Here is a 25,396-nt window from a genome sequence, read left to right on the forward strand (position 1 = left end):
GTGGAGTTTGCATATATTGCACAGAATTGTCTAATTTACTGTTTTGTGTGTAGTGTTCACTTGTGAAATTGACATGAGGTTGTAACTGTTGTACCACTAGCAAGGTTCAGGTGTATCGCCTGTTTTTTAAGCACTATTTTTGATCAGAGGAATAAAGTGCTTTGCCATTATTGTTATACCATACCATTATCTCATTAACAAGATTCCAACTTGTAATTGAAGCTCACATTCTTGCAGAACTTGCAATTGCAACTTGTAACTGTGAACACTCTAAGAGTTACGACTTTGATCAGGTGAGCACTGCAAAAATTAAGATTAAGAAGATTGATTAAGCCATTGGTAGCTGCCAGATGCACAATGAACTATCCTGTGTCTGTGGATTTAAACCAAATACAGTGATACTTGTTTTCTTATTGAAATTAATAATACCACAGTGACCAAAAATGCACATTCTACTTTACAGAGCACTCATTTTTACAGTGTTGCCCTGTCTGTGTATTTTAAATATAATTGAGCTTATAGTTTGGATTTGTCTGATGAAGCAATTATGTATATTTTAATTTTACTTATGTGGCCTATATATTAATTACATTTATTATAGTTATTGTAGAAGTCAAATGGTTGTAGCAATATGTTGGTATTTATTTTCTATATAAAGCATTTTGGTTTATTGTAGACTTGCTTTTTCAGTATAATCTGGTCATTTATATGCATATACCACTCTTTTGAACGACAAAAACTTTTCCAATAAACAGGCATTTTTCTTGAACAAGGCAGTGAATTCTGAATAGAAATTAAGTAAATTAGGCATTGTCTATAAAATATTTGCTGAATGTGACACACTTGTTGCTTTGTGCCCTAATTAACAGTACCATTTTAGTGTTTAAATAGAGGAGAGGTCTCGTGACTGTGTCCGTTTGTGCTTAAATGGCCCCTTAATGATGCTGAATCTGTAAGCAGCATTAAGTCTGAGCTAAGGCTCCAGTAACACAGTACTCCTGGACAGATCACTGTTATGAATTGTCACTTAGGAAAAAAAGATACTACTTGGTTCTGTTACAGACCACATAAATGAGTAATTTTTAACAGGGGTTTTAGGAAGTCATTTTATTGAGTCAGCTGATTGCACTCAAATAAATTTAATTTGTTTTCTTCAGATGATATACATCTCATTTGAAGCTATTTAAAATTGTCAGGAAGAAAGGAAAAAGTTTAGTGATGTGCTCCGAGGAGCTTATATTTAGAAAAAGGGGATGATTTGCAGCAGCGTTATCTGGAAGTTGTTTTGGAGTTCATAGTAATTGAGGGGGTTTCTACACTGTAAAAGCTAATTTTACAAAAAGCCACCACAACTAAAGCTTTTATATTACTTTAACTTATTTTAATAAATCCATTGGGTTTCAACTCATTTTCAATAAGTTACACAAAGTTTAACCTTATATTTTTGTCAGTTTCACTGATGTATGATGAGATGACTAGAAAAGATTATTTAATTAAAATATATATATTTTACAATATATACAATTGTTTTGGATTAGAGCTAAGTATATTACTTGATAGTGCATTTCTTTCAATGTTTCTTATTAAATTAGTTATTGTTTTTCATCTTGGCCAGGTTTATTTCACTTGCAAGATGGTCCCCATTGGGAGAACATGAGGTTAGGAGTCTTACTCCAGGGCACATTATTAATTCCTCACTAACTGTGGTTTTTCTGAACATGCAGATGTTTAACAATTGCTGTACTACTATTACTACTACTAGACCTAACATGTTTCTAATAATCAGCATTAGTTGTGGTGCATGATCCTCAGTATACATAAATATTAGCCCTGTAGCCTAATTTACCTTGTATGCAAGTTATACAGAGCATGGAAAATATGTTTCTAGCTTTAAAACACATGCACCATTTTTTTAGGCTGTTCATAAAATTTTGAAGTCATGTTTAAAAGCTTTAAACTGTATACATTGAATACATTCGTGTACACATTTTAATCATTGAAAGGCATTTTGGATGAAATTATTATTAATTCAAACTAAAAAGGATATTTTACCAATTAATGACATTATAAAGACAAATAAAGTCATGTTTTTTGTGCAGTTACTATTTTCGATTATATATCTGAACTAACCTTGGCCTAAGTTACATTTCATCTAAATGCCATCTAGAACTCAATAGATTATATGTAGACTGTTAGGTTGAGGTTAGGGTTAGTGTAAGTTGACATGTACTTGCAAAGTTTCTTATAGTCAGTGAAATGTCTGTTGATGAGCAGTATCAGCAGATTTATTTTATTTAAAAATGTTTTTACATTTTTTTCTTTATTATGCTGGACATAATTTTTTTTTTAGTTTATGTCACCCAAAAATGATCACAATTCAATTTAATATAACAACAAATATAACCTAACCTATTTTAGTCATTTATTTTGATCAATAAAGAGTTAGGTCCAGTTATGGTTAAAAGGTTATAAGGTTACAGATGACATGCAAGGTCAAATATTTGGATAACATGCAATGTCCTTCTAAGAAAGCCCTCTTCTGAGACTCTTTCTATAATGTCCCACCACTCATTTCCAGAGTCCCAGTAGTTGTCAGAACTAAAATATGTTTTTGAAGAAGGCTGATCGCTGTCTGTCTGAGACTGTGGCCCCGTTGCCTTACGTGACTATTTATGGTGGGAATTACGCTATGGAAAAATATGACAAAGTACATTCCAAGACTTAAACTGGAAATGGTGGAAAAGTGCAAACAGTGAGTCTCAGAAGAGCTGAGGGGAGAGCAGCAGACATTCTCATACCATCTCACATCCACACATTATCACTAACATATTGTCCATTCTCACTTTTGCACCATTTAAGTGTAATGGTTATTATGAGATAGCATTGTCAACCAATGTGAATGCTTCAAAAATCACCATATTACATTAAAATATATTACATCAAATTTCCAGCTTTAGCTTTATTGGTTTATATTGATGCAGTACTGAACTTTAGAGCTGTTTCACATTGCACATCTGTAGCATATGACATGAAACTGGAATAACTTGAGGAGTTTCTAAGTCATCACATGACTAGATACAGTCTCTAGGATTTCTGTGAGACATGATGGCTCTACAGTGGGACTAAATGCAAGTTGGTACACTGGTGTGACTGACCTAATCAGGGCTCATGAGCTTATAAATACAGTCGGATTAAAACAACTTACACTATATTACCAGAAGTTTTGGGACATCGCCCGTAACATGCACATGAGCTTAAATGATATCCCAATCTTAATCCCTAGGGTTTAATATGGAGTTAACCCACCCTTTACAGTTACAACTTCTTCACCTCTTTTGGAAAGGCTTTCTATGAAGTTTGAGTGCTATGGTATGGTACTGTACCTTTCTGTTCGGTGCGATTTTATGGCCATTTCCACTGTCAAATGGTACCTAAAAGCGAACCGTACCGCTCCACTTTTTGGTCGCTATTTGCAAAGGGTACCTAGCACAAAAAAAGGGTACCAAAAGGCAGAGCTAGACATGCAGCTGAACGCTGTTGGTTTACAGAGATACGTCACTCGCAGAAACAGGAGAATAAAAACAAAAAAATCGGCATTTTTAAAAACACAGCCGAGACATTACCCCGTAATAATATATATATAATATTGAGTTATAGTTGACCCGAGCTCAAACAAACCTTGTCGTCATCTTGATGAACAGCCACAAAGTCAAGAAGAACAAAATCTGCCGTGTCCTGTTGTTTTACGAGCCCGTCTAAAATTGTGAGCGGTTTCACTTTCTCCATAGAGCTCACCGCACATCTGTATTATAATAAAATAATGAACATCCTAAACTCATATTAATAAGGCATACGTGATCATTGAATCACTCTGATATCCGATCTTTTCAGAAGTGGACAAATGCGAGAGTGAAGCACAAAAAAACAAAGGAGAAGCTGGAAAAAACATGAACGAACTGTAATGTTTAACTATTATCATCACCTTTTGGACTATTATGAACTCGGAATGATGGAATTACTTTCTAACAAGAGGCTACATGTGCTACTGAAGATTAAAGACACATATGAGAGGTTGACAATGACTGTGGGCTATATCAAAGTCCCTTTAGGGCAAGTCATTTTACTCAGCGGCCATCTTTGAAACACCTCTTGGGCAGTATGCTCAGGCATTCTGTCTGAATGAGGAAACATCAAATTCTCCAAAAGTACTTGCCAGGCTTACCATTGAATTTCATATTAGGAATCACCAATAACATTAAACATCAACTGTGTCTTTAGTTTTATTTCTAAACATCCAAATCACACAAAATACTCCCCTGGAGTATCGTTAGTCTATAGTGATTGATGATTGGCTCCTGTACTAAAAGGCGACTTTATTTGCCATGTAGAGACCAATGATTGGCTCCTGTACTAGTAGGTGGGGCTTTACTCACCATATTGACCATTACACTTTTCCCCATTCAAAAAGATAAAAGTGACACGTCTTGTGTCTTCTATAGTCTTTGGCTATATATTTCGTGTTGTTTTTGAACCCAAATAAGGACTAAATATATGCTGTGTGTATTTTTTTTTGTAATTGATAACATATTAGAGACTGTAGGGGTCTGTATGTGTTCATATATGTTGCATTCATTTATTTATTTCATATAATTGCAGACGTTACAGTAGGCTGATTCAATGATCTGCGGTTATAATCAATTCATGTTTATAGAAAGTTTAGTAATGAATGTTTATACACAAGTATTTATGAGCATAAAGAATCTGTTTTGTGTAAGGCACTATCCATATGATATGTAAATGACCCGAACGGCTTTACTATGACATTTCCTTGAGAAAAAATGACGTTGCCTGAAACTTACTCTGCCGTACACTACGTCCAAAAGGGTACCATTTTGGCAGTGGAAATAGAAGCCTGATAAAGGTGACCCGTACTGACCCATACTGTACTGCACTGTACCCCTCCGTGGAAGCGGGCCATAAAGGGCCTAGTTTGAAAAAAGTAAGGAAACTGGGTAAGTCTAGCTTTGTTTAGGGGAGAGTGTCCACCGGCAAAAAATGGAAGGGTTTGCATGAAAAGGGGAGTTTCATTACATGCATAAAAAGCTAATTTGCACACCAGCAACCCAAACGCAGATGCAGGGTAGATGGAGCGTTTACAGCGGATCTGAGAGCTGTGTGGAAGTGGAGGATTTCTGTGTGCCGGTATGCTTGATGGGCAAAACAGCATGCGTTTAGCATTCTGCATCTGTTGTGAAAACATTGGTCTGGCACCCCACCTCACTTCAGGTTCAGAGGCCCGATGTAACTGTTGTACAACCATTTAAATAGACTCCGAGCAGATATGATTTATTTAAAACAAAGCAATTTCAGTCCATAATATTGTAGTGATATTACTGTAAACTACTAAGTATCTTCAGTCGTTTCACTAAGTAATGTCTTCAAAAACTGAAAGAGTACTGTTGACGATGCAATTTAACTTTGCCATGTGGGGAAAACTGCTTGGGTCCACACGCTAGCTGTGCTTTCATCGCCGGGAAATGGAAACAAAACTTTTGGCACATTTAAAACTGGAACACTGACGACCCATGTCTCCGAACAGTTCTTCTTTTTCTTGTTCTTCCACTTGTTTTAGTTATGATTGGCAACACAACGTGGCATCTCTCTCTAACAGGTAAAAGGATCCTTCGAAGCTATATCATGTGTAATAATGAAGTTGCGTCTTATTCACTATAGAGCGCACTGATTAGTTCAAACCAACTCTTTCTCATGAATTAATGCACAGATATGCTGAAAAATCTATTAGGTCACTTAGTACCACAGGCACAGACATTCAATCTAGAAATAACATTCTACTAGAAGTGCAGTTGTGAAGTCAAACACTGACATTGGATAGGAAGGTCTGGCTCGCAGTATCTGCTGTAATTCATCCCAAATGTGTTCTTTTGGGTTGAGGTCAGGACTCTTTGTAGGCCAGTCAAGTTAATCCAAATCAAACTTTCCCATTCATGCTTTTATAGACCTTGCATTGTGCACTGGTGCACAGCCATATTGGAACAGGACGGTGCCATCGCCAAACAAAGTAAAACATAAAACATACAAAGTTTTTACAAAGTAAGAAGCATGGAATTGTTCAAAATGTCTTGTTAAGCTGAAGCATTAAATGTTCCTTTTAATGGATCTAAAGGTCCAAGCCCAACTCCTGCAAAACAACCCCACACCATCCACCCGACCTTACACTTGGCACAATGCAGTCAGGCACTGTTCTCCTGGCAATGGCCAGATTTATCCATTAGATTGCCAGACATAGAAGTGTGATTCATCACGCCACAGAATATGTTTCCACTGCTCTAGAGTCCAGTAATGACTTGACATGAAGAAACAGAACAAACTAAGACAAAGTAATCCAGAAGAACTTTGGCAACATCTCTAAGATGCTTCAAAAAAGCTACCTGCGTTCATTCATTCATTTTCTTGTCAGCTTAGTCCTTTTATTAATCCCAGGTCGCCACAGCAGAATGAAACGCCAACTTATCCAGCAAGTTTTTTTACGCAGCGGATGCCCTTCCAGCCGCAACCCGTCTCTGGGAAACATCCACACACACACATTCACACACACACCCTCATACACTACAGACAATTTAGCCTACACAATTCACCTGTACCGCATGTCTTTGGACTGTGGGGGAAACCGGAGCACCTGGAGGAAACCCACGCGAAGGCAGGGAGAACATGCAAACTCCACACAGAAACACCAACTGAGCCGAGGTTCGAACCAGTGACCTTCTTGCTGTTAGGCGACAGCACTACCTACTGCGCCACTGCCTCGCCCCAACCTACCTGCAAAGCTACCTAAAAAGCTATTATCAAGTGTTTTAAATGTAATGTTGGGTCTACTAAATATTGATTTGATTTAGTTCATATAAGTTATTTGATAAATAAAATGTATTCATGCATTTTTTAAAAGCATCCTCTTTTTACAGCATTTTTACACAAGTGCCTTACACTTTGAACAGTACTGTGCATCTTAGAGATGTTGCCAAAGTTTTTCTAGATTTAGTTTGTCTCAGGTTGTTCGGTTTCTTCATGTCATTCCAAACAGACTGGATGATGATCAGATCATTGTGTGAAGCACTGGCTGTTGTCAGACTGCAGACATCTCACTGCAGAATTACAATTAATGACAGAAATAATGTTTGGAAATGTAAATTGATATTTAAAACTGACATGCTACAGAAAAATATAGAAATGACCAACTTCAAATCTTTGGTGGATTTAAATTTTTGCTGAAAATACTAGTGACTTCTACATAGTATAAGGCATTTGCACCCAAATGTGTCTGACTGCCAACAATTCAATTTACAATTCAAGTGGAAAGAAACTTTTTGTTTATAAATCTTGCATCTCAGAGTGATTATACCAAATAAAAGTTTTAAGGTTGTATTTATTTTTTTTTATTAAAATGTTGGATGAAAAAAGTGCATGCTGTAAAGTACAATGAACATATTCTAATAACATAAAAGGGTCACATTTTCTTTTGATGGTATGACTGTTGAATATAAGTTACTTTGCATCTACAGTACATGCTAATTCTCATGTGACTATAAGTAGACTGTTAGGTTGGGGTTAGGGTTAGGGTTAGTGTAAATTGACATGTACTTGCAAAGTTTCTTATAGTCAGTTAAATGTCTGTTGACAGTCTACTAATACTCAAATGGACCATCAAAATTAAGTGTCACCCATAAAAGTAACTGTCGAGTGTCTTCCACTGTATACATAAAAATGCTAATGTATATAATTTCTGTTCCACTAATTGCTTTAGAAGAGTTGTAAATATAATGTCTGTGTTTATTTTTTTCTTCTCTTCATATTTCAAAGAAATATTCTTAAGAAACCACTGCTGTGCTTTTATTGGAAAAAAATAATGAAACCAAAATTGGAACCTTTTCATTTTTTTCGCTACCTTGAGATAGAATTAATCCCCGCAGAGAACAGAGGAGAAGCTAATATCCTTGTTTCCTTGAAGGGGTGAGATATGGTGTACTCCAGGGAGCCTATGAAGGAAAATACATAAAGTAAACATGTTTTTTTTTTTTTTTTTTTTTGCTGTGGCCATAATAAACCCCTTTTTTATGCCGCGATTTAATGCTTGAGCACTTATTTATTTAGTCTTGTGACTTCTGCTACCCCTTGACCCTTGACCTTACATTCTCTCTTTTTAAGAGTGATTTATTTCTACTTGCCTGCAAAGCGTTGACTGATATTATTAAAACACTGTCTTGTGGAGTTGTTTACTCTAGTAACACTGGTAACCTTTGCCATTGAGTTACTTCATTGTCTCATGTCACATGAGTAGTGTACTCTGTTTCCTTGGATGTGCTGCTTTTGAGGTTTAGGGCTTCAACTGACTAGGTTAATCTGACCTTAAATGAGTTATATTGATGTTATATTGAGTTTGATTTAGATTGTATTGATGTGCAGATATGAATTCCAGATTAGACAAGAGGTCACACGTCAAAATGACCTTTAGAGTTGTAATAAACATTTTAATGACTTAAATTTGATTCGGTGTTTTCTGGAGTATCAATCCAAATTGTGCTGTGGAGTATATACTGCATTGTTTGCCAAACATGCATAAATTGGGCACATTTTGGATTTGGTGACAAAAATGAGTATTGTATATATAGCATTTTTCACTTTTGCTTTAAGCACATTTGTTTAGGTTAGACATGTATAATAAGTCACTAAAGTTTCTTTTATACTGTTATTCATGCCATTTAATGAAGTATTAGCTGTGAAGTGAGGGGATCTAGTCTATTTTGCAATAGTTTTTATTACAAGTAGTGATTTTTTTTTATTAGTTTCTGATATGTGAATTATACACTATATTTTTTGGTAACACTTTATTTTGAGGGTCCATTTGAGTATTAGACTGTGCTTAATATGTGCTTAATATGTTGATACTGCTCCTTCAACAGACATTTAACGGACTATAAGAAACTTTGCAAGTACATGTCAACGTACACTTACCCTAACCCCAACTGAACAGTCTACTTATAATCTAATGAGAATTAATTTGCATGTAGATGCAATGTAACTTAAATTCAACAAACTGACCATCAAAATAAAGTGTGATGTTTTTTTTTCTTCTCAACAATACAATCTTCACATTGTGTGCATTTAAAAAAAAAGTTTCACATTTACACAAGAAGATCCGTCTTTACACACCTGTGAAAATGAACAAAAAAAGCTGTAGTGCACTGCAACATATGCTTTTCTTACTTGGATTTTTTATCTTGTTTCTAGTCCAAATATTGAAATAGTTTTAAATCAAGAACTTTCTAGACAAGCAAAACATATTGTCTTGTTTTAAGAAATTATATGCCAAAATTATTATTTTTTTCTTAAAACAAGCAAAATAATCTTCCAAAAATAATCTTATGCCGAAAGCAAAAACAAGATTATTTTGATTGCCCTATTACCAGATTATTTAGCTTTAGGGAAAAACTTACTTAATTTTGACATATTATTTCTTAAAACAAGACATGTTTTGCTTATCTAGAAAATGGTTCTTGATTTAAGAATTTTTAGGGTATTTGGACTAAAAACCAGTCAAAAAATATACTAAAAATATAAAAAAGCTTTTTTTTTTGTTGTGTACATAATCCAGTCTATTATTTAGTGCTGACATCTTGTTAATAAACAGTAGAAAAGAGATATTGTGCTGTCAGTGACTGGGATCTGATGTATATGAAGAATTTGACGTGTGTATGATGTGTCTGTCTTGTTGCTAGTAATATGAAGTAAATCCGCACTCTGCCACACTTGAGCATTTCTGTGCTTGCCTTTAATCTACATCTCCCTAAACATAAACAGTTTATGCACATGAGATTACTTTTATTTTCAGGTGTTTACAAAGGCACAACAATGGTGACATTTTCAAAAATGTCAATTTCTAACTCGTATTCAGATTTTTGTACAAAAATGCAATCATTGTATGAATTAACTGGCAAAATGCATAAAAAGCTTCCCATTTTTGCCTTAAAAAGCTGTTCAAGTGCCCCCTGATAGACATGAGTGACTCATTGTCAGCAAATACATTCATTTTGTAAATAAATTTATAATAGTTACACTCTTAAAATAGTCTTTAATATCTACATTAACTCCAAAATCCAATGTAAGATTTCACACAAAAAATGCCCTTGTTTCAACATACTTTGTGCATGTTCACTAAATCAGCCTATGGGCTGTTAGTTCATTAAAGCCATTGCAAAATGCGGAAGAGAAGATACACACACTCAAGTTAATGCCACACTCCTTAAGCAGAGATTTACACCCAATCATTGTTTGTGTGTTGTCATGGGGTTTGCCACAAGTGCGTCCCAGGCTTCCTAGTATTTCAGCAAATGGCCATCTGCATGTAAACGACCGGCTCTGAGACAGATCAGATCACCCAGCAGTCGCTTTGGTGAGAATATTGCCCAAGTGGAATGGAAACTTCATTTCAGGGCTAATATTAGCCTGGCCCTCTGGAAAATTCCTTCTAAATGTTCACAAGCTGAGAAAAGGCAAAGAATTTGTTTGGTGTTTTGCTTGACAGTATATAAAAAAGGGCTTTTGAGATATGTATTCAATTTTCACTTATGTCCTTTGTTACTGTTTATGTATTTGAAATAAACTCCAATGATCAGAAACAGAAGCTCTTTTAGTTCTTCCTTGAGGGTCTTTTTTAGATTTCGCAATGCTTTTTGATATGTTTGTCCACTCTAGTAAGGATATCTCACCAAGACTGGACTGCTTTTGTTCAAAGACACAATACACAATGTTTTGAGACAGAACCCACTTACTATAGACCTCTAGACCTTCAAAATGAAAGACAAAACACTTGAGTGTTTTGGGAAACAGGGTCAGTCTTTTCAACTTAACAGAGAGAGAGGGAGAGCATGGCTTCATGCCAGAGACACCCAGACACTCTGATTGTAAAGTTACAGTGAGCAGTGAAGTAAGAAATTGTCGATTTGAAAACATACAGTGGATAAATTGACAATATTAATTGTAGAGAACATACTAGGATTTTTACTGTTGATGGTAAGCCTTTTGTACACAAAACATATTTTTACATGGTACTGTTATTGCAGATCATTTGTTTGTTTTTGACAAAATTTGACTTTATCCTATATTGTTATGTTGCTGTTCTTGTTGATGTCGCTGTACACAACTTGTTACATGAATTTGTGACCGTTGGTTGGTGAAGTATTTGCCACATCTCTTCTGTACTGCGATTGGATAGCTGACATGAAAACATGAAAAGCATTGTGTTTTACTTAAAGCTGAACAATGCAAATACTTGATCATGTTCATGGCTTTTAAAAAACTTTGGCAATACCACTTAAAAATGTAAAAAAAAAAAAAAAAAAGATGCTGGCCTTTGAATAAATCAAACCAATAAAAAATAAAACTTTGTTTGATTTGTTCCCTAATAACATAACTAGGATGGCAACAATTGTACACATTGTAGTTGCACATTGTGTGTTTTTCACTTTCTTTCCTTATGTGGAACACAAAGAAAATCCTCAGTGTTTTGAAAGGCAGTGGAAGTCAAAGGGGTTCAGTGTTGTTTTGTTACCGACTGATTTTCGATTTGCGGACCAAATTACATTTTTATGTTTTGTGTTTGAAAATCATGAGTTTAAATGACAGACTATAGATTTCGTGGTGTTTGTGTGTGTGGGCTATATGCATGCAGCTTAAATGTTTAAAAATGAGAATGGTATGCGTCTTATCCGACATCTAAACAGCTCTTTTTTTCTAGGTAAATCTCACTTGGCAATAGTCCAGCGGGTCAACAACGAAGGAGAAGGTGATCCATTTTATGAAGTGCTTGGCATCGTCACCCTGGAGGACGTCATTGAAGAAATCATCAAGTCTGAAATCCTGGATGAGACAGACTTATATAGTATGTGCCATGAACGTCATGTATTTTTGCATGTTTTTGTATTTTTATTAAAGAAATGGAGCTTAAACAGTACATGTAAAATTATGAAAAATTGCACTACTGTATAAGGGATGCTTCATTAATGTTTGAACTAAATATTTATTATCAAGTAGTCACCAGGAATAGTTTATGACAAACAAAACGTGCCATCTATGTGTTTCAAAAGCTATGCCACTTTACATTTCTAATATATGTTTTTTCCTGAATAGTGCACAGATTCAAATCATGCAGACTATAAAGGCCCGGGTATACTTGAAACAAAGTTCTTTTTTGTTATTCGTTTAAGATCAAGAAGAAAAGGCTTGTAATGGTATACTGTTTTTGAATCTTCCAAAACAGAACTAAATATACTCAAGCCTCCAGTCTGTTCATGTTGCTAACTTTATTTTGATGGTCCATTTGAGTATTAGTAGACTGCTTAATATCTGTTGATACTGATCCTTCAACAGACATTTAACTAACTTTAAGACACTTTGCAAGTACATGTCAACATACACTAACCCTAACCCCAACCTAACAGTCTACTTGCAATGTAATGAGAATTAGTTGGCATGTAGATGCAATGTAACCTTATATTCAACATACAGACCACCATCAAAATAAAGTTTGACCTAAATACATCCCTCAATCACATTCTCGTCTCGCTTTTTTATTAGTCAATGAAAATGTCAGTATATTTTGTCAGTGGCGGTTCTAGTTTAATTGGCACCCTGGGTCAACCACCCCCTACGGATGCCCTTCTAGCCGCAACCCAGTTATTGCTTGTTATTATTACCCTGTTATTAGTAATATACAATTATTATTCTCAATAAATAACAGAAATCAATCCTAAATGTAACTGGAAAACAACTGGAGTGATATGCAAATGAAAACTTTTGCATGAATATTAATGACAATTTTATAGAATACAAAAAAATACATATGCTTTATGGAATTATCTGTTGTGTTTGATCCAACTCATAGCTGAGAAAGTCTTACCTCCCTGACTCATTATCCCTCCTTTCTGCTTCATAGCCATGCTTAGTCAAAATAAGATCATCATATAAACTTTTAGTTTTGTCAACTTGCAAAACTCGCTGCATGCTGACATCTCTGCATAAAAGTTACAGTAGTTACTCCAGTTTCACAGCACATAGATGCACATATTTTATCGGCATGACTGTAAACAAACGGGATTTACTGCACCGGGAGCAGAGCAACGTGTGAGGTGCACGGGAATCGATTTCTGCGTGCATTCGTCAGTTTGATATCACCAGCGTTGTTTCGGTTGCACATAGAGAGTAACAAGCTTGCGCATGCAAAAGACGCTAAATGTGAATGGCCCCTAACGTCTTTATTCTGGGATTAACACTCTGAATCAATATACCTGCATAAAGTAAATAGTCTCTCAAAGCTTTTACTGGGGCTCGTTTTTTCTCCCCGTCTCCCGTGCCGCCCCCCAACAAGATGCCGCCCTGGGCAATTGCCCATATTGCCCATGCCTAAATCTGCCACTGTATTTTATTATAGTTGTTGTCATCATCACTTGATTTTTATTTCATTTTCAAGTATTTTTCATCTTTAGAAATGTGTTTGTCTAAACTAAATTAACACTAGTTCCAGAACAAACCCACTGATTGCATTATTTTCACTGAGTAATGGTGGATCAAAGGTATTTAGGAGCCAACCTCCCCCCAAAAGTTAGCTTTGGTGAGTCGTTTGGAATTGGTGAATTGAGCTCAAAACTTTTTTTGTTTTTGTTTTTCTTTTTAAATTACATTATTTCAGTTCAATTTAGTTTGAAGTATACCAGGGCCTTATTGCCTAGTTCTCTTTAATGCACTGTATCTTACTGACAAAAAGAGCTAATGTCAAAACATTTTATTTTTTTAATACCCCTTTTAAACATTCTGTTGACAATAAGTAATGTTTTACCTACAGTTGTTGCACCTACCAATTGTCATTAGAGTATTACTAGACTATCCGCTTAAAGGGGTAGTTCACTTAAACTTAAAAATGACTTACTGATTACTCTCCCTCCAGTGGTTCCAACTGTTTCTTTATTCTGTTGAACACTAATGATATTTTGATGAAAGTCACCGTTGACTTCCATAGTAGGAAAACAAATATTGTGGAAGTCAGTGGTAATCAGTTGCCAGCTTTCTTATTTTGTGTTTGACATAAGTAGAGAAGTGAAACATGTTTAGAACAAGTGAAGGGTTAGTTAATGATGACAGAATTTTCATGTTTGGGTGAGCTATCCCTTTAATATCTGCTTACACTGTAAAAAGGGATTAGTCACTTAAAGCGAGTAAACAAATTGCCTTAAAAGCAACAAGTTGACTTTACAAAAATAATGTAACTCATTGTAACTTGGAACTGTTGACTAAATTTTTATAATTATGCAAATTGTATGCTTTTAAAGTTTCTTTTTGCAGTGTCAGACTATTTAGCGCAACTGTTTTCTAATAATTGCTGTAATTATTACAATATTGCATATTTGGTGCTTCATTAAGTCGATAAAATCTCCAATTATAGCTTGCTCTGAATATAAAAAACACACTGGAGTCTGGAAGAGCAGATTTATTTTACTGTATGTCATTTTGCTAGATATAGAAAAGCTGTACAGAAAAACACATATAATAGGGGTGTATTGGAGCAAAGTGATTAGTTTACTTCTATTTTAAAATATTAAGTACAATTTGCAAATCAACTTAACAATTAGTTTACTTACATTATTTTTATAAAGTCAACTAGTTGCTTTTGAGACAATTGGTTTACTCATTTTAAGTAACTAAGCACTTTTTACAGTGTAGTTATCTTCTTCTGGTGATCTCCCAATAGAAATTCTACCGACTGCAAGCATCTCTTCAAATACAGGTCAACCTATTGTAACTCTAGCCCTACCAGTCCTCTATTAGTATACTTATAATACACTCTGTACTATACATATAACTTATAATCACTCTATGTCTTATGAAAGTTAGTAGACATGTAAATGTACTTACAATTAAAAGCATGTGTCAAAATGTTGGATTGGATGTATTTAAATTTGGCATATTTTGACTGTTCTTGGAAAGAAACTCAGGAATACAATCAGTGTTTTTAAGGGAGTTCAAAAACTGCTAAATGATAAAGAGTGTAACTCCCTGCGGAGTGGACTTTGTGCTTTGCAACTTTGCAGTTTTTTTTTAATGCTCTCATCATTGCGCACCTAAAGGGGGTTTGAATTCTAAAAAGAGGAATAGGACACCTTTAAGTTTCAACAAAATGCATTCAGTTTTCACATTCAATTAGCTTAACGTTAAACAATTGTAAATATTTTTACATATGAGGCAAGATGCTTTACACATGTTACAATCTTTTTACCTCTGCCATCCCACTTTTCAACAGCTGACAACAAAACAAAAAAGAAAATCACCCATCGAGAGAGGAAGCAGGATTTCTCAGCTTTCAAGCACATGGACAATGAAATGAAGGTTAAAATATCACCTCAGCTTCTACTGGCTACTCTACGTTTCCTAGCAACAGGCAAGTGTACTGCATTGCTGCTTGATTTACCCCAGTGTGTCCTGTGACTGTAGTTTGCTCACACAGAGGAGGAGCTTGGCCTCTGGTTTTTGGTAAAAGTCGTGCCATGATGTTGATGTTTTTTTGTTTTTTTCTTTGCTCTGCATTCTTAGATTTGCATTAAGAAAGCAGCTTGTTTGTGTAAAACCCTGCAACAGCTTGGGGAAGGAATAAAAAACATCTTTGATGCTGACAGAAAAGTTTCTCTGTCACTTTAAGTTACATAATGTGTGTCACTCAGAAAAAGAAAACGAATTTGGTGTAGAATCAAGGCTTCTGTTGTTGACAAAAGGTTTTAGATAGCATCTTAGATTAGCTTAGTAACAGTCTAGTAGAATAGTCCAAGATTTAGTTTTTTAAAGAGGTTTAAGTGTACCCTGAGGTTTTAGTTCAACATAGCCCAAAGATCATGTGTCATACCATGCTGTAGGTTTACCGCAATTTGGAAAATTCAGGGTTTTATAACTGCTAAAGTCTTCTGTTTTACCATTCCTATGGTATATGTAATTTTTTTAAATAACCATTTTATTTAGTTTTTTAGTGCAACAGTATCTCCAGCAGAAAAGGACCTTACACATCAAAATTGAAAAACAAATCACTTTTATACCAACATCCAGGCATGCTTTGGACCTGAACAGTGCAGTGGTTTACTTTATATTTAAAGAAAATAAAGATATTGCTTTTGTTTTCTTTATATTTCAAGTTGTAAAAAATGAATGTTTTTGAAACTGATGATAGCTGGTCAATGATTTATTTTATTAATTTAGCCAGATTAGTTTACTAATTCAAAATATTTTAAATGTATTTAAGATAAAATATATTGCGTTCAATGGGAAAAAAAGTTGTTGTTTTTTACTCAGACATCTGAAAAGAATATATTTTAGAGCAGTAATAACAATATCATGAAACCGTGATATTTTTATTCAAGCTTTTCATATCGTCAGAATTTTATACCAGCCCATGTCTACTGTAGATGTCCATTTCTGAGTGGGTGCAAAATACATCTTTTTTTTGTCTCTTCAAATGCAAATGAGCTGTATATCCCTCCCTCTTTCCAGTAAAAGGTGGAGCTTTTACAGCCGTGTCTCAGACAGTTTATCTTTTTATCATGTCTCGATGACATGACATTGCAGTTCATCATCATCATGAAAGTTTATTATCTGCATGCTTTTTAAAATTGTCAATCGATCCTTGTGTTATCGTTTACTGAGCACACACAATCAAAGAGAATGCTGGTTTCAGATGGTGCATATTGTGTATTAAACATCATTTAGTCTTGTATAAATGCACATTTATAATTTTGTCTCTAAATTATTTAAATTTTACCAGGAAAATTACAATTTTAGTTGCAGCATATATAGCACTAAAAAGCCATTAACCCCACTCCTACCTCTAAACTATTTCTAAATTGTAATCATTTCTTTTTAAAGGGTCATGAAAATATACAAAATTCACTTGTGTCCTTCAAATAAAATTCTGAGGTAGACATGTTTTGAAAGAGGGGGGTTCTTTCAGTACAAGTCTACCTCAACATTTTTATCCCAAATTTTAGTGTAAATTCTGAAAGACATTTATTATGCTCAGCTAGCCATTTATTTGTTTATTAGTTTCATGTTGCATTTATTTGGTTTGAATTAAAGCAGTACTATTGTGAACTTTATGAACAGTAATATTGTGAACTTTGTGAGTTTATTTCAGTATATTTTACAACTTTTTTTATTCCCTTGAAAGCAAAGCTGAATATTCAGCATTATTACTGAAGTCTTCTGAGCCATATGATTCTTTGTAACTCTTTTTAATGTGTCAATATGCTGCTCAAGAAACATTTAATCAAATCCATGTTTCAGAATTATTTGATGAATCAATTTTAAAAGAGCAACATATGTTTGAAATTATTAATCACTAAATTTTATGAAAATCTTTTTTTATTTTTGTATTTTTTTTTTTACTTTTGATCAAATCATAGAGAACCCTATTTTAAAATTCAAAATCCTCAACAACTTACAAACAGACAGACAAACAAACAAACAAACAAACAAACAAACAAACTAACTAACTAACTAACTAACTAACTAACTAACTAACTAACTAACTAACTAACTAACTAACTAACTAACTAACTTTGTCTTGCAAACTAAAAACAAATTGCAAACAATAATGTTAAAATAATTTGCTGCGTTTTGAATATTTAACATTTAATAGTTTGAATTATGATTCGAACAATAAATCCAGACGGTCTAACAGCTGTTAGTAAAGGCAGACATACTGGAAGAAATGTGCTTAGGCTAGAAAGTAAGTACATACTAGCTAGATATAAATATAATAAAGTAGCTAGATTTAAATAAATTTATTTTTAATGATTATTAAAATGGTAAAATTGCTTGTCAATAATTTGGTTTATCCTCAATTTATAGTATGTTTTGTCTAAAACTTTAATTTCATTTCGACACAAATTAGATTGATTCCTCATAAATCTTTGGGGGTTCTAGTAGGGATTGTAACCCCTAGGTTGGGAAACACTTAATTCAACTCTGTTGTTGTTGACAATGTACACAATGAATGAGAATTTAAAAAAAAATGTGTATTATTAATATAACAGTAAATCATTTGAAAATCAATTACATAAAGTTGATAACCAAGGATGATAACCAGCAACTGAAAACCTTTATGAAATGAAACAAGAATTATTTAGTGAAATAATAAGTGTCCATGATAACAAACACTGATAAAAAAAAAAAACCTTACAGATTTAAACTTTAGAATAATTGTGTGAGTCAAATAAATATTATTTTCTATACTGTATTACCAGTAAAACATAAACTAAATAATAAACTTTATTTTACACTGGACAAAAAGCTTTCATTTGTCCAATTTAAAAAGATTAGGGTAATGGTTTACATATAAATTATATCAAGCATGCAGTAGGTGAGGCTCAAAACTGTTTGAGGTGTATGTCATGATGTGGATGTTGATTGTATACTAAGGTTTAGGCTATATTTAGAAAGTGGTGGCCTGCTTGGTTAGTGTAAAAAAAGAGATTGATCAGCATCTATAGAAGCCTTGGAAAAACTACAGACAGCTTAAATAGGAACTTAGTTATTTTTTTGTTTACAGTCTTACATTGCAGTTGACATTCTGTTTATATTTTAGCTGTTTCATTGTGTCCATGTCTTCTAAATATCATCTTAAAAATAAAATGCTTGCTTAAAAGGATGGTTTTGCCATTCTGCCATCATTTTGTTCCAAAGGTTTTACTATTATTTTGCTTTTGAACACAAAATAATATGTTATTACAAGGCATTATTACTGGTAATCAGCAAGCATGTATTTAAAAAAAAAAAAAAAGTACTGTTTTGACTTTTTATTCATCAAAGAAGGCTGGAGAGTAAAAGTTCAACAAAAAACTGCATAACTGTTTAAACATTAGTGATAAATGTTTTTGGGTGCCAAAAAAACATGTTTAAATAATTTATGAAGGAGTGTGTTACATTGAAGGCTGAAGTAATGGATGCCAAAAATTCCTAAAGAAAACAAAAATAGTTTTAAATGAATGTAGAAAACATTTTTTAATAAACAACGCTTTTATTACTGTTAAAATGAATTTATTGATCAAATAAATGCTTATGAGACTTTAATATGAAGCGTCCCTTGACCCCAAACTTTTAAATGGTTTAATGTGCATGATATTTGTGTATCTTTGCTGTTTTCTGCATTCTTGCAGGACCATTCAGGCATTGGCACAACTTCCTAAAAGTCATTTCCATTTGCTTTACCATCCATCAGTTCGCTGTTAAAGGGTCCCAAGTGTATTTGTGTTTAATAGAGACAAACGGGCATGCCAAACATTTTGTGACCGGTATTCCCCTTTAAAACCTAATTGAAGGATTTGTTGAGAACTTTCTCCTCGTGGCTTACGCTAATCATTGATTAACAAATACAATACTATTAGCATTTCCCGGTCAAGCAGTGACCAGCTGCAAGGTGACACACATACTGTAAACAGAGCAGTGTTACAGTCAGATATTTAGCAACATACAGTACAACCAACATAAACAAACAGCCTATATTACTGATCCATACAGTCACAGAATGTCACAGAAACTAGTTTTAGAACAAATATAAAAACCTGAGATTTAATCACAGATGTTTTTACAGATAGACAGGATACACAGTTATTAAAGGCATAGTTCATCCAAAAATAAAATATATTCGCCATTTACACATTTTCCTCATGAGGTTCAGACACTTTGAGTTTTTTTTTTAACCACTGGACACAAACATTAAATATTTAAAAAATTGTTGATTAACGGTTGCCATTAGGATAAATAATACAGAGGAATTCAATAGCTAATGGCTTTTAGCTTTTTTCAAATAATCTTTTTTGTGTTGTTCATGAGAAGAAACTCAAATGGGCTTAGAACAAGTTGAGAGTCAGTAAGTTCACTTTTTTTTTAGATGTGCATGAACTATCACTATTACAGTACTTTTGACCAAAAGAGTGCATTGGTGTCAACTATGGCTGCACGATAATGGAAAAAATCTGACATGGTAAGGTTTTGTTTTCATGTGACATACTGTATATTGCCATATGAGTACAATTTCACCAGATGACTTAATTATTTGTATTTGTAAAGAATTAATCATTTTAGTTTAATTGGTAGGATTAATGGAAGTGCATCTGCATAAAATACAATAAACAATCTTCAAGCACAGATAAAAACAATAAAGAAAAAGATGCAGTACATAGAAAATGAACAGTGTTTTTTTTTAATTTGACAGTTTTTTGAGCCTAACAGTATTCAGTTAGAGTAACTGAACAATCACATATAAAGAAAAATAGTGCAGTCTTTATTGTAGAAATTCAACAAAATTAATTCTTATTAAAGTTACAAATGGTAGTTTCCTATGCCCAAATCAAAAACACATGCAATTGATAAATGATAATCCAGACTCAACATTGCAGATCTTGGGATGTGAGTTTGCGAATGATCACATTGTGATGTCAATGCTGAAAAGAGATTTTGTGCAGCCCTATAGCATCAGCCCACATTTTATAGGAGCTCTAGAAATTTGTTCCAGTAAATAAGCACTTAAAAAACATTTTATTTAAAACATTATTATCCAGGAACCACATCAACAAGCTTAGTTTTGAAGCAAAAATGAGCATAACAATTGACAAAAATAAGGGAAAGAAGTATAAATGAAACAATCAAATTCCAAAATTCATTCATTCATTTACTTTTAGGCTTATTCCCTTTATTAATCTGGGGTCGCCACAGTGGAATGAACCGCCATCTTATCCAGCATATGTTTTACGCAGTGGGTGTCCTTTCAGCTGCAATCCAGCACTGGGAAACACCCATACACTCTCATTCTCACACATACAATATGGACAATATTAGCCAATTCACCTATAGCGCATGCCTTTGGACTGTGGGGGAAACCGGAGCACCCCACATAGAAGTGTTAACTGACCCAGCCAAGGCTCAAATCAGCAATCTTCTTGCTGTTAGGTGACAGCGTTACCCACTGCACCACCGTGCCGCCCATAAAATTACAAAATTAAATATAAATTTTTTATCATTTACTATGACGACACTGCAGGAAATTTCATGGTAACTACTAACAGGTTGAGCTAAAGATCTGTACTTTGCTCTCTGTCACTCTCTGATGAGTAAATTTTCTCTACACTACTATAGGTATTGTAGTTTTTATGCACAAATTTCACTATTTTCTTCTCACATTATTGGTTGATTGCTAATTAGGATAGCTATTTGTTTCAGCTGTGTTGTGGTAAAAATGATAAAAAAAAGTGTTTTTATAATGCTCAACCTGATGAAGATCATGTTGTACGGGATGTTAACCTAATAAACAGTTTTTATGTTAACTGTGTTATGTTTACTGTTTTTGAGAGCAACAGTTATTTTTATCTTAATAAAATATTTATTTAACAGTTTATTTTATAGCCTATTTTTGTTTGTATATTATTCATATTTCACTGTTAACTATTTTATTCAATTATTGCAAACTAATGGGCACAACAAAACCATATACAAAGTATTACATTTTGTCTTTAAATGTTTATATATATCAGTTATATATCAGTTTTCCAATGGAGATAATGAATGTGTTTTTTACTTCTGGAACTCGACTGTTGTGTTCTATATATTGTTCAATTAAAACATTTGAAAATCAACTAGAGATTTCAATATTATCTGTACTTACTGTTTATAAAGGTCTTAAGTTTACAATTTCAACTTAAAAAAAAAAAAAGGATCAACATTATGAAAATAATGATCATCTTTTCTTTTGCTTTACAGAAGTTGAGCCATTCAGTCCCAGCCAGATGTCCGAAAAGATCCTTCTGCGTCTCCTCAAACACCCCAATGTCATCCAGGAGGTCAAATATAATGACAAGAATAAAAAGGCCATCGAACATTACCTCTTCCACCGCAACAAGCCTGTGGACTATTTCATCCTCATCCTGCAGGTCAGCTTGTTTGTTTGGTCCAGGGCAGTGGAGGGCATAGAGAAAGAACAGATTGAGGTTATTAGCCTAGAACAAGCTGGGATTTTCGCAAGTATTTAACACCCCCAGTTTGAAACCTAGGGAAAATTGGTTCAGTATTGTGATAGAGAGACTTTTCTACTTAAATTTGCTGAACATAACAGTTGTTGTTGGCTCTATTGAAAGTCTGGTCTTCAATGTGATTGTTCTCTAAGGGGAAAGTGGAGGTGGAGGCAGGCAAGGAGGGACTGAGGTTTGAAGCTGGAGCTTTCTCTTCATATGGGATGATGGCTCTCACTGCTTCTCCAGGTAAACATTATTAAATGCAGATGTCTGTCATTTGGTTGGCCGAATACCAATTTGCACTTTTCTGCATTCTATATATCTGCTTAAATATATTTAAGCCTCTATTTTAAATTAGTATATTTGTATTTGGGGTGTATGATATTGATCAAAGAAACAAAAACTGTTCTGGGGATTTTCTTCCATGTAAAATTAGACTCAATTTTATTGTACCTCTATACCTTAGCCTGGCTCAGGCAGGTCATCAATAAATAAACAAAATACTAAAATCACCTATAGTATTTGGATTTGAACTTATCAAATAGGATAGTCATTGATTAAATGGGATAGGTGATGGCAAGTACATGTCTTAAAGGGTTTGTTCACCCAAAAAATTTAAATTCTGTTATTAATTACACACCCTTTTCATTTCAATCACCCGAGACCTTCATTAATTTCTGGAACAAGAATTAAGATATTTGTGATGAAACCTGACAGCACTCTGATTCTCCAAAGACAGCAGCAGTCCTGATACATTCCACGTCTACAAAAGAATTCCAAAACACTGTTAAAACATTGGTGCGACAGTGATTAGCCTCACAGCAAGAAGGTCGCTGATTCGAGTCTTTGCTGGGTCAGTTGCCATTTCTGTGTGGAGTTTGCATGTTCTCCCCTTGGTCGTGGGTTTCCTCTGGGTGCTCCGGTTTCTCACACAACTCCAAACACATACACTATAGGTGAATAGGGTAAAATTGTCCGAAGTGTTTGTATGTGAATGAGTGTGTATGGATGTTTCCCAGTGATGGTTTGCAGCTGGAAGGGCATCCGCTGTTTAAAAAATATGCTGGATAATTGGGTGGTTCATTCTGCTGTGGCAACCCCAGATAAATAAAGGTACTAAGCCGAAAATAAAATGAATGAATGTCAAAACATTCCATGTAACTTCAGTGGTTCAACTCTAATCTTACGAAGCCCCAAGAACACTTTTGTGTGCAATAAATACTGTAAAAGCGACTCTTTTTGCATATATCCTCCTCATCAGATTAGGGTGTAGGTTTCCTACACACCTTACAAATCAATAAATACCTAAACCACATGGAATAAAATATATGAATACAAATATAAAACAGCAGCATTAGGTATATATGAATCCAAATATATACAAAGACATTAATGTTCAATAAATAGTTATTTTTTGTCAAGCCCTGCATGTGGATGGATTTAATTATTATTATTGTTATCTTTAATCATAATAAACTGCCTGTCTGCCAAGAATTGCAGATAGGTTGTGGCTTCCACTGTTAACGTTACATTTACATACATTTTATTATCTTTAGTGTTGACTTTCAATTTATTGGAATCTTTTTTTGTTAAATATTAGTACAAATGTTGTTTGAAAACATTTTAAGCTTAAAATAGAAAGCTTTTGCCTTTTGAGTATTTAATTTTTAATATATAATTTTATACAAATATATTGCCAAAATATGTTACTATAGCCTCCTAAGGCTTTAGTGGCCACATACATGGACAGCACATTTTAGCTCTTAAGTGGCTATTTAAAATACTTTAAATGTTTTATATTTTGTTACAGACATACAGTGTCATCCTGCAACTGTTTTGCAGCATATGAAATGTCCCAAACACTATTTTTAACTGTCCAAAAGATTGTGGAAAAAATTGGTATTTACTCTCTGATAGTCAAAACATGTTCAAAAATAATTTGTTATATATGCATAAAAAGAATAAAAGAAAAAAAAAACAGTCAGGAAAAGGCGTTTTATGTAAATTCGGACCACGAGTCCACATATATGGACATCATTTTTCTCTAAAAGTACATCATATCAAAAGATGATACTTACGTTTTATTCTAATTAGGTTCTAATATGCCCAAATAGCAAAGAGAAATAAAAAAGGCATGTAAATAACACCTTAGGCCTTAAGAGGATAGTTGAAAACTATAATATTATAGTATTTGTATTAGGGTTTTGTGACTTATTACAGATATTAGTGATGATACCTTCATGATTATATTCTATTACTCTATAAACAGTACATTTCATTGGTCCAACCGAACATATAATCACACATATGAAATATCATGAGATTTTTTTCAAATATTCCAATCATTAAAAAATTGATAGTTGAATATTCTGCCAAATAATAACCCAGTGTCACTCAGTAGGTATTGAATACCACAGAACAGAAGCGACCTCTTGTGGTGAGAACATTTAGCTACAGTAATACCCGCAGTGCTTTTTATGGTGGATAAGATAATCTTTTCTTCCTACTGTCATGTAGAGCTCTTTATTTCTGTTCCCTTCACTTCTTTCAGTTACCTTCTAGATTTGTTTCCCACCTTTCGATCCTGCCTTTTCTGTTCCTGCTATTCTTTTTTCTTCTCTGCAGTCCCTCTCTCGCTTTCTCGTACCTTTGTGGTCAGTAGGGCTGAGTCTGTGGCTGGATCTCCAGGTATGGGTAAACTGATTTAATTTTTTAAATTGGTCTACACTGTTATCTTAAGTCACAAGAGCTCAGGAAATCATGTACAGCTCAGTCTACAGAGTCTAAAAACAGAACAAGCTTATCTGTACACATTTCATTTTCCTTGATTGATTTCCAAAATGTATGTCAATGGTTACAGTTTTTCAGCATTCTTTAAAATATTTTTTTTAACAGAAGACAGAGCATTTAGTAAGTACATTTTCATTTTGGGGTGAATTGTTCTATTAACACCATTTATTAATCCTAGTCAGTGTTAATCCCATTTCAAGCATTATTTTACTACACTGTATGATCATTGTATAAGTCAATGCACTGTAAGCTAGCAAAACTGTTACCAATGTTCATATATGAATTACACTTGTGCTAAATTGACAAATCTTTAAGATCTTAAAATTTAGAACTACGTTTTAAGATAGCATAACTAGCATAAACACATTATTTTATTCAACATTATACCCTAGGTTAACAAATGCTGTTAATAATTAATTTATTTGTTGGTTTAGGCTTTTTAAGGCATTAACTAATATTAACAAATGACAAAGTTACTTTAAAGTGAATTTTTC

At 33.9% G+C, this 25,396-nt stretch overlaps 2 protein-coding genes across 5 annotated transcripts in view; one reads left to right on the forward strand and one right to left on the reverse strand.

The window, feature by feature from the left end:
* The window catches only part of LOC141385860 (uncharacterized), a 741,913-nt gene that overhangs the window by 261,260 nt on the left and 455,257 nt on the right, over positions 1–25,396 (reverse strand). The window lies entirely within an intron of this gene.
* The window catches only part of cnnm2b (cyclin and CBS domain divalent metal cation transport mediator 2b), a 54,646-nt gene that overhangs the window by 22,511 nt on the left and 6,739 nt on the right, over positions 1–25,396 (forward strand). Inside the window, exons 2-6 of one of the 3 annotated variants that reach the window (XM_009292266.5) lie at positions 11,810–11,953; positions 15,365–15,502; positions 21,862–22,031; positions 22,265–22,358; positions 24,738–24,806. In XM_009292266.5, the coding sequence (XP_009290541.2) occupies positions 11,810–11,953; positions 15,365–15,502; positions 21,862–22,031; positions 22,265–22,358; positions 24,738–24,806 (615 nt within the window). The remainder of the gene's footprint in view (positions 1–11,809; positions 11,954–15,364; positions 15,503–21,861; positions 22,032–22,264; positions 22,359–24,737; positions 24,807–25,396) is intronic. The other 2 variants (XM_068221386.2, XM_001922770.9) reach the window with 2 other exon arrangements.

The sequence above is a fragment of the Danio rerio genome, chromosome 1, assembly GCF_049306965.1.
Source record: "Danio rerio strain Tuebingen ecotype United States chromosome 1, GRCz12tu, whole genome shotgun sequence".
NCBI lineage: Eukaryota > Metazoa > Chordata > Actinopteri > Cypriniformes > Danionidae > Danio > Danio rerio.